General features: G+C 37.4%; 1 protein-coding gene across 12 annotated transcripts in view; it reads left to right on the forward strand.

Annotated features, from left to right (window-relative positions):
- Positions 1-14,586, forward strand: part of Nhe3 (Na[+]/H[+] hydrogen exchanger 3) — a 90,488-nt gene that overhangs the window by 54,691 nt on the left and 21,211 nt on the right. For 2 of the 12 annotated variants that reach the window (XM_068392401.1, XM_068392403.1), the window contains one exon: positions 919-1,008. The exons of 1 other annotated variant lie outside the window; for it this stretch is intronic. In XM_068392401.1, the coding sequence (XP_068248502.1) occupies positions 919-1,008 (90 nt within the window). Of the gene's footprint in view, positions 1-918; positions 1,009-13,484; positions 13,548-14,166; positions 14,416-14,586 lie in introns of all 12 variants that reach the window. 9 more of the 12 variants (XR_011047214.1, XR_011047215.1, XR_011047212.1 and 6 more) reach the window with 9 other exon arrangements.

Below are 14,586 nucleotides of genomic sequence, written 5' to 3' on the forward strand. Positions count from 1 at the left end.
TTTTTAATTGCTCTAAAAGCCTTAGTTTTTGTCATAGAGAGGTCAGGTTGGTCTCATTCTCTTGGAAAATGCCTGAATATTCTCAAAAAATTATCAAAAATATGAAAAAAAAAATTCTATAGCATTTTTTTGCAAGGACGTACCTGTACGTCCATGGGGTAAAGGGATGGCTTTTGTAAAACGTACCAGTACTTCCTTTGGGGGTAAAACGGTTAAGAAAACATTATATAAAAGCTTTATCATTATTGTAACAGTAGCATACTATTAAAGGTATTTCCAAAGCTTCCTTAGGAATGACAAAAGTAATAGATAAAAAAAAAAAAGTGACAAAGTCGATATAGAAAGCTATCATTGATAAGTAGGTTGATATTGCTGGGTTAGGAATGAAAAAGTAAGTTTTCTTTGACACTTTTTAGGCAGAACATTAGAGAATTATGATAGTTTTAAATAGTTGGGTAATTTCACTATTTTCATGTTGCCGAAACTGATTTACACTAGAAAATATCAAGATCTCTTGAATTCCCTACTTCAAAAATTAACTTTTGTTAGACACTCTTTAGGTAGAACATTAGAGAATTATGATAGTTTTAAATTGTTGAGCAATTTCACTATTTTCATGTTGCCGAAACTGATTTACACTAGAAAATACGAAAATCTCTTGAATTCCCTACTTCAAATTTTTCCCTCTGGACTCTTATAACTTCGCTCCTTAACCCCTAGCTGGTTGCCAGTGGTTGGATGAATGGCTTGCTGAATGGAGCAGTGATTGTGAATGTTACTGTAAATTGAATGACAAAAAAAGAGAATGTAAATAACGGAGAGCTTTGCCTATGACAAAAAGATGAGGCTGCCTTCCTCCCTGTAATATAACGGAATCTATCAAATAAAATCCCGGTACGTTTCGTTTATCGCTACCAGGATCACGATCCCCTGAATGACGAGATGCCGCTTGATGACTCTCTCATCAGCTCCGGGGGCATTAGGACGTCTATAGACACTGGTCGCCAGGTGAGTGTTAACATTAAGGATATCTAACTAGCTTTAATGTGTTTTTTTGTATCCTCTGTTTACAGGAAGATATTAAAATGGTATGTAAAGGTGTTTTAGATTGTGGAGGATTTGTACATATATGCAAGTAAAAATTTTTTGGTACCTGTAGTTACTGTTTTCACTATTGAAAACTATTGGCGTGTACAGTATAGCTTTATTGTGTGTGCTGTATAAATTTTTTTTTATATGATGTGTCTACTACTATTATATAAAATATTGATTTCAAGATTTGAAATCTTTGATTGTAGATTATTACAGATGATTTTCATGTGTTTAAATTTCCGTAATTTTCTTGGTAATAACATTCCAGGGATTGTTTTGAAACTATCTGTAGATTTATTTATAAAATTGCTCATTATAGAAATTTCAAGAATTCTGTGACAACTATCCCAAGTTGCCGAAAGAATTCACTTGGTTTTAAAAGTCATAGCATTTACCATCCCTATCAAATTAATGTAATGTAGTTTCACAATCAGAAGGACTGGTACCAATAACGCTTCACTCATGAATGTATCGGCAAAAAAACACAACGTTCTTTGGTGAAAGACAGAGGTATACAAAATACAGTACTCTATATACACAAAGTAAGGTTCTGTATTAGAAGCCACTCATGTACTCATGACCTGGTTATGGGAAATGGAAAGTTGGTGGTTTAATCTACCGTCTTGCTTTAATCAGACGGCAAATCTTGAAATAGTAAAAGGAGCAGGGATTAGTTTTAAATCCTTTGAGACAGAGGTTGATTGATTGATTTAAAAGTTTTCGGGCATCCTGACATCTAAGGTCATTGACGCCGATTGAAATACAGGTTAAGGACATTCTCCCTGTTTCCCAATTTGAATAATCCTGACATCTAAGGTCATTGATGCCGATTGAGATACAGGTTAAGGATGTTTTCCCAGTGTCCCAATTTGAATAATCCTGACATCTTGAGGTCATTGACGCCCATTGAGATACAGGTTAAGGGTGTTCTCCCAGTGTCCCAATTTGAATAATCCTGACCTCTTGAGGTCATTGACGCCCATTGAGATACAGGCTAAGGATGTTCTCCCTGTGTCCAAATTTGAATAATCCTGACATCTTGAGGTCATTGACGCCCATTGAGATACAGGTTAAGGGTGTTCTCCCAGTGTCCCAATTTGAATAATCCTGACCTCTTGAGGTCATTGACGCCCATTGAGATACAGGTTAAGGGTGTTCTCCCAGTGTCCCAATTTGAATAATCCTGACCTCTTGAGGTCATTGACGCCCATTGAGATACAGGCTAAGGATGTTCTCCCTGTGTCCCAATTTGAATAATCCTGACATCTTGAGGTCATTGACGCCCATTGAGATACAGGTTAAGGGTGTTCTCCCTGTGTCCCAATTTGAATAATCCTGACATCTTGAGGTCATTGACGCCCATTGAGATACAGGTTAAGGGTGTTCTCCCAGTGTCCCAATTTGAATAATCCTGACCTCTTGAGGTCATTGACGCCCATTGAGATACAGGTTAAGGGTGTTCTCCCAGTGTCCCAATTTGAATAATCCTGACCTCTTGAGGTCATTGACGCCCATTGAGATACAGGCTAAGGGTGTTCTCCCTGTGTCCCAATTTGAATAATCCTGACCTCTTGAGGTCATTGACGCCCATTGAGATACAGGCTAAGGGTGTTCTCCCTGTGTCCCAATTTGAATAATCCTGACCTCTTGAGGTCATTGACGCCCATTGAGATACAGGCTAAGGGTGTTCTCCCAGTGTCCCAATTTGAATAATCCTGACCTCTTGAGGTCATTGACGCCCATTGAGATACAGGCTAAGGGTGTTCTCCCAGTGTCCCAATTTGAATAATCCTGACCTCTTGAGGTCATTGACGCCCATTGAGATACAGGCTAAGGGTGTTCTCCCAGTGTCCCAATTCGAATAATCCTGACCTCTTGAGGTCATTGACGCCCATTGAGATACAGGCTAAGGATGTTCTCCCTGTGTCCCAATTCGAATAATCCTGACCTCTTGAGGTCATTGACGCCCATTGAGATACAGGTTAAGGGTGTTCTCCCAGTGTCCCAATTTGAATAATCCTGACCTCTTGAGGTCATTGACGCCCATTGAGATACAGGCTAAGGATGTTCTCCCAGTGTCCCAATTCGAATAATCCTGACCTCTTGAGGTCATTGACGCCCATTGAGATACAGGCTAAGGATGTTCTCCCTGTGTCCCAATTTGAATAATCCTGACCTCTTAAGGTCATTGACGCCGATTGAGACAAAGTTTAAGGATGTTCTCCCAGTGTCCCAATTTGAATAATCCTGACATCTAAGGTCATTGACTCCGATTGAGACACAGGTTAAGGATGTTTTCCCAGTGTCCCAATTTGAATAATCCTGACATCTAAGGTCATTGACTCCGATTGAGACACAGGTTAAGGATGTTTTCCCAGTGTCCCAATTTGAATAATCCTGACATCTAAGGTCATTGACTCCGATTGAGACACAGGTTAAGGATGTTTTCCCAGTGTCCCAATTTGAATAATCCTGACATCTAAGGTCATTGACTCCGATTGAGACACAGGTTAAGGATGTTTTCCCAGTGTCCCAATTTGAATAATCCTGACATCTAAGGTCATTGACTCCGATTGAGGTACAGGTTAAGGGTGTTCTCCCAGTGTCCCAATTTGAATAATCCTGACATCTTGAGGTCATTGACGCCCAGTGAGATACAGGTTAAGGGTGTTCTCCCAGTGTCCCAATTTGAATAATCCTGACATCTAAGGTCATTGACGCCCATTGAGATACAGGTTAAGGATGTTCTCCCAGTGTCCCAATTTGAATAATCCTGACATCTAAGGTCATTGACGCCCATTGAGATACAGGTTAAGGGTGTTCTCCCAGTGTCCCAATTTGAATAATCCTGACATCTAAGGTCATTGACGCCGATTGAGACAAAGTTTAAGGATGTTCTCCCAGTGTCCCAATTTGAATAATCCTGACATCTAAGGTCATTGACGCCCATTGAGATACAGGTTAAGGATGTTCTCCCAGTTTCCCAATTTGAATAATCCTGACATCTAAGGTCATTGACGCCCAGTGAGATACAGGTTAAGGATGTTCTCCCAGTGTCCCAATTTGAATAATCCTGACATCTTGAGGTCATTGACGCCCAGTGAGATACAGGTTAAGGATGTTCTCCCAGTTTCCCAATTTGAATAATCCTGACATCTAAGGTCATTGACGCCGATTGAGACAAAGTTTAAGGATGTTCTCCCAGTGTCCCAATTTGAATAATCCTGACATCTAAGGTCATTGACGCCCATTGAGATACAGGTTAAGGATGTTCTCCCAGTTTCCCAATTTGAATAATCCTGACATCTAAGGTCATTGACGCCGATTGAGACAAAGTTTTAGGATGTTCTCCCAGTGTCCCAATTTGAATAATCCTGACATCTAAGGTCATTGACGCCGATTGAGACAAAGTTTAAGGATGTTCTCCCAGTGTCCCAATTTGAATAATCCTGACATCTAAGGTCATTGACACCCATTGAGATACAGGTTAAGGATGTTCTTCCTGTTTCCCAATTTGAATAATCCTGACATCTAAGGTCATTGACACCGATTGAGATACAGGTTAAGGATGTTCTCCCAGTGTCCCAATTTGAATAATCCTGACATCTAAGGTCATTGATGCCGATTGAGACAAAGTTTAAGGATGTTCTCCCAGTGTCCCAATTTGAATAATCCTGACATCTAAGGTCATTGACGCCGATTGAGATACAGGTTAAGGATGTTCTCCCATTTTCCCATTTTGAATAATCCTGACATCTAAGGTCATTGACGCCGATTGAGACAAAGTTTAAGGATGTTCTCCCAGTGTCCCAATTTGAATAATCCTGACATCTAAGGTCATTGACACCCATTGAGATACAGGTTAAGGATGTTCTTCCTGTTTCCCAATTTGAATAATCCTGACATCTAAGGTCATTGACACCGATTGAGATACAGGTTAAGGATGTTCTCCCAGTGTCCCAATTTGAATAATCCTGACATCTAAGGTCATTGACGCCCATTGAGATAAAGGTTAAGGATGTTCTCCCAGTTTCCCAATTTGAATAATCCTGACATCTAAGGTCATTGACGCCCATTGAGATAAAGGTTAAGGATGTTTTCCCAGTGGCCCAATTTGAATAATCCTGACATCTAAGGTCATTGACGCCCATTGAGATAAAGGTTAAGGATGTTCTCCCAGTGTCCCAATTTGAATAATCCTGACATCTAAGGTCATTGACGCCCATTGAGATAAAGGTTAAGGATGTTTTCCCAGTGTCCCAATTTGAATAATCCTGACCTCTAAGGTCATTGACGCCGATTGAGATACAGGCTAAGGATGTTCTCCCAGTGTCCCAATTTGAATAATTATAAGTCATTTTTCTGCCTTCTCTTGTTATTCTTCTTTTCACTAAAGTGATTTTAATCAACTTTATTATAACTAAAAGATTCTGTGATTTTTTTATATACAGTATATAGATATATATTTAAAAAATCATAAGATTTTCATTCATTTGTCTACTCGATGCTGTATAACGGTTGATATAATACAGTATACAGTATATAGTATGCAGTATATATTTTCTTTATGTATTTAATCCTTAATGGTAATGATTGATTAGACTAAATTGCTAATGCAACTTCCAGTGCTGTCTTTTATACACTAACAAAGCTAATAGGGTTAGATCTATCCATTTCAGGTGCTAAGGATTTATTTAAGGCTTTTAGTATTGAAAGGCATCTAGTAATCAGGTCTATTTTTTGATATTTTGATTTAGTTTACGGTATTTTAAAAGTTCGACTTTTGAAATGTTGGAAAATCTTCCACTTATAGACTTCACTGCTAAAGGCTTCTATTAGCATCGGTTTCAGCTAATTGCTTAACAAACGTCAAGCACTATCTTTTATGCTTTCGGGAGCATAAGATGATTTTTCCGTTTCTTCCATCCCGACTTTTGAACCGTTGGAAAATCTTCCACTTATAGACTTCACTGCTAAAGGCTTCTATTAGCATCGGTTTCAGCTAATTGCTTAACAAACGTCAAGCACTATCTTTTATGCTTTCGGGAGCATAAGATGATTTTTCCGTTTCTTCTGTCCTTTAGAGTAAAAATTATTCTGACTAACAGCCTGCCACAATTTTTTTGCATCCCCTCTTTGGAAATGGACGTAAGCTTGTCATCAGAAAATAGATTTCTTTGGTATGAGCCATTCAGAATTTTTTTGTACAAACTGTATCCCTTATTTACTATGTGGGGTTAGGACTCCAAATCATCCTCTATTTAAAAGTTTGATTACAGAAATTCACAAAGAATTTGATCCAAATCTTATAAAAGCTTTGTAGGTCAAGGTTCAGGATGTTAGGATATTCTTTGGAAAGACTTTTAGCAGCGTTTCAATGGCGTGCCATGTTGATGTTCGCTGATCATTATCTCGAAGAATCTTGGTTTTCTTTTTGAGAGGGCTGGGCTCTACGTCCGATATCATCTGCTGGCGATGTGGTCTTTTAAAGTTTTTGAGTTCCTTTGATTTATGATTTTATTAATTTTAAAATATTTCAAATTCTTTAAAAACTAAAACCTGTCTGCGTCCCATATACTATATAAAGGATGGCATTACCATTGATCTAGAACATTTGAGTCTAGAATTTTTATTATTCTATACCATACTTAATTCTATATTTCTACTATCTATTTCCTTCGCTGGTGTCCCTCCTCCATCAGGTTGTACATACATACATACATATACCAAGGCACTTCCTCCAATTTTTGGGGGTAGCCGACATCAACAAATGAAACAAAAACAAAGCAGGGGACCTCTACTCTCTACGTTCCTCCCAGCCTAACAAGGGACTCAACTGAGTTCAGCTGGTACTGCTAGGGTGCCACAGCCCACCCTCCCCCGTTATCCACCACAGATGAAGCTTCATAATGCTGAATCCCCTACTGCTGCTACCTCCGCGGTCATCTAAGGCATCGGAGGAAGCAGCAGGTTGTAGGAGGGTTTATAGAAAAAAATGAAGTTTTGATGATAGAATTTATTATTTCTATACCCACCTGATATTCATTTATATGCCTACCATCCTCCCCAATTATTTCTGATGTTAAGAGCATAGGGAATGGTTTGACTTTGAAACCGTTAGTGTGTCTCATTCCTTTACTGGAGGCATGTATCTATTGAAAGGAGACAAAATGGGAAACGAATGTTTTTTTTTTCATTTTGAGGGTAAATGTCGATAGTAGTAGGGTTGTGCTGGTCCATGCGTTAGCGTCCCTGACTGATGAACGCAGACTGAGGTTTGGGTCCTGCTCAAACTTGTTAGTTCCTTTAGTTCCTGCAACCTCACTTATCTTTGTGAGCTAAGGACGAGGTGTTTGGGGAGCCTATAGGTCTATCTGCTGAGTCATCCTCAGCCATTGTCTGGCCCTCCTTGGTCCTAGCTTGGGTGTAGAGGGGCTTGGGCACTAATCATATGTATACTGTATATGGATTGTTTCTAGGGCATTGTCCTGCTTGATAGGGCAATGTCACTGTCCCTTGCCTCTGCTATTCACGAGCAGCCTTTAAAACGAGCTTCTGGAGAAGAAGTAATATGAATGTTAGTTGAGTATAGAAAAAATCTTAAGAATACATTCTTTCTGGTGGTGTTTAGACCAAATACAGAATTCCAACTAATCATCTATAGCAATGGTTAACTAGGGAGAGTTATTCTAGGAAAGCCTTTTTCTTGTTCAAGATATTGCTTTCTGCTTGCTTGTTCAGTCTCTTTCATACTAGATCTCTTCCCTATTTCTGGTTTCTATGACATATAATGCAACGAATGACTATACTTAAATTTTCATGCTGCGTAGATACTCTATAGTGTAGTGCAGTTTCTTCCAAAAGAGACATCAAATCCAATGAGTTTTAGTTATGAAGTCATTTGCAAAAATACCTTTTGACATCATTGAGATCTCAAGGGTTAACCATTAGGAAAAACCTTCATGGTGTCCAAGAGTATTAAGGATTAACGGATAAGAATAAGCAGTTGAGAGGTGATACATACAAACGTATGTTTAAGCTACCACACTTGCTTGTTTGATGCTGTCTGGAAGGTACCGGTAATTTTGAACTCAAAGATTAGGTCTAACATGCTGGGAACTATGTCAGAGGCATTTATAAGGCAGTGGTTATGCCTGTTGTTCATAATGAGTTGTTTTTATTTTACCCCCTTTGTCACACTAGAAATGGTGTGAAAGAAATGTACGTAGATTTCCTCATACCATTATAAAAATTGAGTGGGTTTTGCACTCTCTAATTTGTATAAGGGGTGTATTTCATTTACTACTCTACTGTAATTTAAATTGTAGGATGAATGTATTTAAAAACTGAAGCTTGCTGATATAATAGTAAAAACCTAATGGCTTATTTTAGGTGGCTCACAATGCTTGTAGTGTTCTTAGTGTGTTCACTGCATTAGCAGTAGCTAGATAAAGTTCATCTTTTGTACTGAACAACATCCAATATGAAAAGAACTTTTGATCACAATTGCCTTTTTTTATTTTCTCTCGCAATTCAGCTTGATCGTAGTTGTTTAGTTTAGTACGGCAGTAATATCAAGTTTGTTCTGGTCCATATTGCACAAAACAATAATGTATCCTGTTGTAGTAAATGTATGTAGGGTTTGTTTCATCTGTGGAATTACTATTGTAGATAAAATGTAAGCTTGGAAATAGAGATTATTAATGTCTGGAACTTATCTCAGTATATCCACTGTCCTTATATTTATCAGGGATACTCGTGTTTTTATTTTTATTAACCCTTTTACCCCCAGGCTCTTTGGAAATTTCCAACCCTTAACCCCCAAGGGGTTATTTTTTCCCCAGCACATTTTGCAGTATATTTTTCTTAAATTGCTCTAAAAGCCTTAATTTTTGTCATAGAGAGGTCAGGTTGGTCTCATTCTCTTGGAAAATGCCTGAATTTTCTCAAAAAATTATAAAAAATATGAAAAAAAAAGAATTTTTATAGCATTTTTTTTGCAAGGACGTACCGGTACGTCCATGGGGGTAAAGGGATGAGTTTTGTGAAACGTACCAGTACGTCCTTTGGGGGTTAAAGGGTTAAAAGCTCTATTAGCTAAATTAATAATTGTCTGTGCTTAACATTTTTTTTCTTTGACTGCTATTGCATTTTGTCTATTGTAGGCCATTCCATAAGTTTTGTATCGTAGAATTATGTGTCTTACACAAACACGCAACTGATTTCTATCATAGGATCCTGGGAAATGATAAATTAAATATTTTCTCTCTAGTATTTTTATTTGATGAATGTTGTTATAGTAGATGTATGGCCTTTGGCAGACTTTATAAGCCTATTTTTGGAGAAATATTTATTTTTATTTGGTAATTCTCTGCAATGAAAATTTGTCTTTTACAAAAAATACTGACCATAGAAGCCCTTATTGTTGGAAACCTTCTGAATATCTTAATTTCTTCTCTGTAATATCTGAGGGTTTGGGAGGGAAACACGGACAAACAAATTCAAATACAAAGTTATTAGTTTAACAATACCTATAGTATGGTCTTCAGTTCCTTTTAAATGCACTTCAAAAGAAGACAGTGATCCCTTTGGGCAGCTGGGTCGTCTAAATCAAGAACAGGAAGTGTTGCTAGGGGTGGCAAGGTCTTGTAAATTGGTGGGATCATATGAGAAAAAATTAATTTTGTTTTTATAATACTGTAATTGAATATTTTTAACACAACCTTGTCAGCAATTGAATTTAAGAAGAAACTAAAGACATTACTTTTCACAAGATCATATGATTTGGAAGATGCTACAATCAAAGAATTGTATAAGTTATAATGAAAATGTTTCGTTAGATGATTAATATAGACCCGCCCGAGAAGTAGTTCACTCGACTTCAGTGGAGGGTTGGATTTAAACCCAAAACAAGTAAACAAGTAAGTAAGATTGCAAGAGCATTGGTAGCTATTCAAGTGGAATGACTTGTAATGAAGATACAGTACTTTGAGCTTAGTTGCTGAGGCATGAGAACAACCAAGTGTACATGCACATAAGGCGGATTTTGAATATCTCATCCAAGAGATGTTCTTAGTAAGGCCCTGTCCACACTACCGGGCAGTCCCCGACGGGCAAACAGTGATACCAGGTCACAATAGTTAGTGAAAATGAGGGTTGATGACATCAGAAGCGGGAAAACTAAAGGCAGGGATCTGGCAACACTTTATGATGCCAGATCCCTGTCTGTGGTTTTCCTGCTTCTGACGTCATTAACCCTCATTCTTACTAACTATTGTGGTCTGGTATCACTGTTTGCCCGTCGGGGACTGCCCGGTAGTGTGGACAGGGCCTAAGACATTGTTTGATGGATACCAGCTGTACGTGATAAAATGACTCGGGTTCTGATATGTTAGGTGGAAGTGATGCTGCGAAAACTATCCTTTGAGGGCTATGGGACGTATGTTACGTCCAGATATTTTTATTTTTTTTGATGGTACATACATACATATACCAAGGCACTTCCCCCAATTTTGGAGGGTAGCCGACATCAACAAATGAAACAAAACAAAAAAAAGGGGACCTCTACTCTCTACGTTCCTCCCAACCAAACAAGGGACTCAACCGAGTTCAGCTGGTACTGCTAGGGAGCCACTGCCCACCCTCCCACATTTTCCACCACAGATGAAGCTTCATAATGCTGAATCCCCTACTGCTGCTACTGCTGGTATTGGACGTATTTTATGTCCTGATATTTCTGTTCCCTTCAAGGCCGTTGGATGTGTTTTATGTCCTGTATTACCATTTTTTTTGTCTTCCTTATACCGCCTTATTTACGAACATGAAAATTTGATGAAAAAATATATGTTAATGAAAAGGAAATTTACTCAGCTATACAATAAAAAATAGATTGTAAAAGTCCTTCATTTGATAGCTCTTGTACAAGGAGGAGCTAAGTATATGTCTTGAAAAAAAAGCCGTTAGTTTGATTGCCAAACATATTGGTGAGGGGTTGACTTTCGAAGTGTTAAAGGAACGTTATGCCTTCAACAATCTGAAAACCCTATTGTCAATTATCAGGATAGGGATTCAGACAAGAGTTAGAGCTCTGAAAACCTATGTATGGTCCAAATTTACTTATGTCTCAAAGACATGGACATTAAGCAAGAACTTGAAAAATTAAATAAGAATGTTGAAGATCCCATGGACTGAGTGAGTACTCAACAAGTGAGAAGGTATTGAGAAGATTGAATCAGGAGAGATCACCTCTAAAAGTGATAAGGAGTAGGCAGATGGAATTTCTTGGACTTATATTAAGAACAGAAAAGCTAAAACTTTTGTGCCTTGCGGGAAAGATAGAGGGAAGAAGAGCAAGAGGCCGGCAAAGGAAAAGGTGCTTGGACAGCTTACTAGAAGATGTAACAGCTGGACTATTTATACAAAGAGCTAGAGACAGGACCAGGTGGCGGCAATTGACAGCCCAAGTCAAAGACATGGCACCTAGATAGATAGGTAGATTAGTATTTAGTAATTAGTATCTTGCTTGAGATGGAGAGGTGTCGCTAAGACATTGTGATGTGTTCCTATGGATACTCCTTTCCAGAAGCCTCTTGTTACATTATCATTATTATTATTATTATTATTATTATTATTATTGTCATTATCATTATTATTATTATTAGTACCGGGTATTATTATTACTACCAGCCAAGCTACAACCCTAGTTGGAAAAGCAGGATGCTATGAGCCCAGGGGCTTCAACGGAGAATAACCCAGTGAGGAAATGAAACAAGAAAGTCAATAAACTATAAGAGAAGTAATGAAAAATGAAAATGAAATATTTTAAGAACAGTAACAACATTGAAATATATCTTACATACATAAACTTTAAAAAACTTACGAAATAATAAGAGGAAGAGAAATAGTGTGCCCAGTGCACCCTCCAGCAAGACAACTCTACCACAAGACAATGGAAAACTATGGTACAGAGGCTATGGCACTAACCAAGACAAGAGAACAATGGTTTGATTTAAGCACCAACAGTTATACATGTGATACAGTATAAGGAAATGCAAATTAAAATTGAATAATTAAGCGAAAGATTTGAAAAATAAAGTTTGCGAATAAGGATGATAAGGCCTTTTCTTATTGTCAGACCAGTATTGGAAACACTGTCCTTGAATTCATAGCCGCCCTGTGGGAATTGTCTTCTTTTAAAGTGTCCTAAATGAGCAGCTGACTATAGGGATAGACATATGTAAACTGATGTGGTTATGATCAAGTGTTATTCTCTCGTATCCCTGTCTCATTCAACTTTTTATTTGTAAGTTAACCCTTTGAGTGCCATTGGACATAATTTACATTCACCATTTCTACGCCCTTTTGTGCCATATGACATATTTTACATCCAGTAGTGAACAGTTTTTATCTTTCTTTTATTATTTATGTATATAAAAATTTTATAAAAATGTAACATTATACTGTATATCAATACGGGAAAAATTTACAAAATATGTAACATTATATGACAATATATGAAAATTTTACAAGATATATTATATATATCAATGGAAATTTAGCCAGCTATGTAATGATAAATGTTTTAAAGTCTTTATCTTGTACAGTATATAGTTTTTGTGCAAAGAAGAGTCAAGTAGTGTCCATAAAAAGGGCCCAGGCCTTGAATATTAAATTTTGCTGAGGTAGAAATATTTTTGGCTGGAAAAGGCAGAAGTACTAAGAGTTTAGAGTGTCACCAGAGCTTCCAGTTACCTATAAACTGTTCTGCCTCTTGTGTTTTTAATTTCTATTAATAAGTTATCATATCCAAAAGTTCTGTGCCACAGACTTTATCCCATTTTCTTTAATAACTCTTCCCCCTTTCGCTATAAAAAGTTAATGACAGATTTTCCAGCTATGTGAATTAACTCTTTGTACCAGCGAGTTTCCGGGTTATTTATCCCGAATTTTATTTGTACATACATACATACATACATATACCAAGGCACTTCCCCCAATTTTGGGGGGTAGCCGACATCAACAAATGAAACAAAACAAAAAAAGGGGACCTCTACTCTCTACGTTCCTCCAGCCTAAGGTCCCCTTTTTTTTTTTTTTTTGTTTCATTTGTTGATGTCGGCTACCCCCCAAAATTGGGGGAAGTGCCTTGGTATATGTATGTATGTATGTATGTACAAATAAAACTCGGGATAAATAACCAGGAAACTATCTGGTACAAAGAGTTTTATTTGTACATTGAGAAAATTATAGTTCAGTTACAGTACTTTGATTCTCAAAAAGACTTAAGAGGTCTTTCTCCTTTGTATACTTAATTATGTCCTAACTTACATGTAAAGGTTATATCTTTTCCATTTGTTATCCAATGTTTTAGTTTGATTTTGCTTTTATTTCAGTGAAGTGTGCAAGATACATAGGCATAGGATTTGGACAATTTTTGGAAGTAAGGGAAATTTTTGGTAAATACTGAAAATTGAAGTAATTTTTTTCTTCGTGCTTTATCAGCTGAATTGTAAATAGCATTGGGCTATGTCACACAGTTATTTGTTTAAAAAAAAAAATCTTTTACCATATACTGTTAAGTAAACTTATTTTTACTGTACAGTATTTATTGTGAAATAAGATTTATTCTTACTAACTCACTCCAAGCTGAATGTGACCTCCCCAAGTTAGCTATGTTTTAACTTTTAAATGTCTGTGAATTATATTCCCCGCATTTTATGGAAAAAAAAAAACATTTGGTTGAAGTGTCTAGTTTTGTGTCGTCAGTTTGAAATGGAAGGTGGTTGGTGGAGAATTGAAAGGTTGTGTCTCAGATAATGACTGGAATTAAGGGTTAAATGCACTAAGGGAACTAATCATGACAACTTCAACACCAATGCTTTCTAGGCTTGATATTACTGTACTTTTTACTTGTAGATATCTTCAACACTGTTGTGAAAGCACTGGTGAGTTAGTGCACCTACCTTACGTAAAGAAAATCTTGTAGTCGAGCTATTTTTTCATTTGCTTTCTCCTTTGCGTTTCAAGCTTATTTGGTTTCTTTCTTATTTGTTTTTTGTTCCATGGTGGTAAACGGGTGGACTCGACGACATTCGCTCCCGGGCACTAAAGCGGGAGAGGGACTCTGGGGATAACCGTAGTCAGCTCAGTATAGACGCCCAGAATTTCATGTAACTAACAAACCTCTTCACCAACCATCATCACTTCCACAACCACTACTAACTACTGTACTACTACTACTACCACCACCACCACTACTACTACCACTACCACCACCACCACTACCACCACCCTGGAACTGCTAACTACCAAACGACCAGACTGGTACGTGACTTGGCAATAAGGCATTTGGTTTGGATGTTAATATCTGTTGTTTGATAATTGTTAGATGTCAAAAAAAAAAAAGAAATTCAGTACTCTTATTCTTGAACCCCCTCTTTCTTGGACTCTCATAGTTCCAAATGCCACTTTTAAATTAGATGTTACATATTTTAG

The sequence above is a fragment of the Palaemon carinicauda genome, chromosome 18, assembly GCF_036898095.1.
Source record: "Palaemon carinicauda isolate YSFRI2023 chromosome 18, ASM3689809v2, whole genome shotgun sequence".
NCBI lineage: Eukaryota > Metazoa > Arthropoda > Malacostraca > Decapoda > Palaemonidae > Palaemon > Palaemon carinicauda.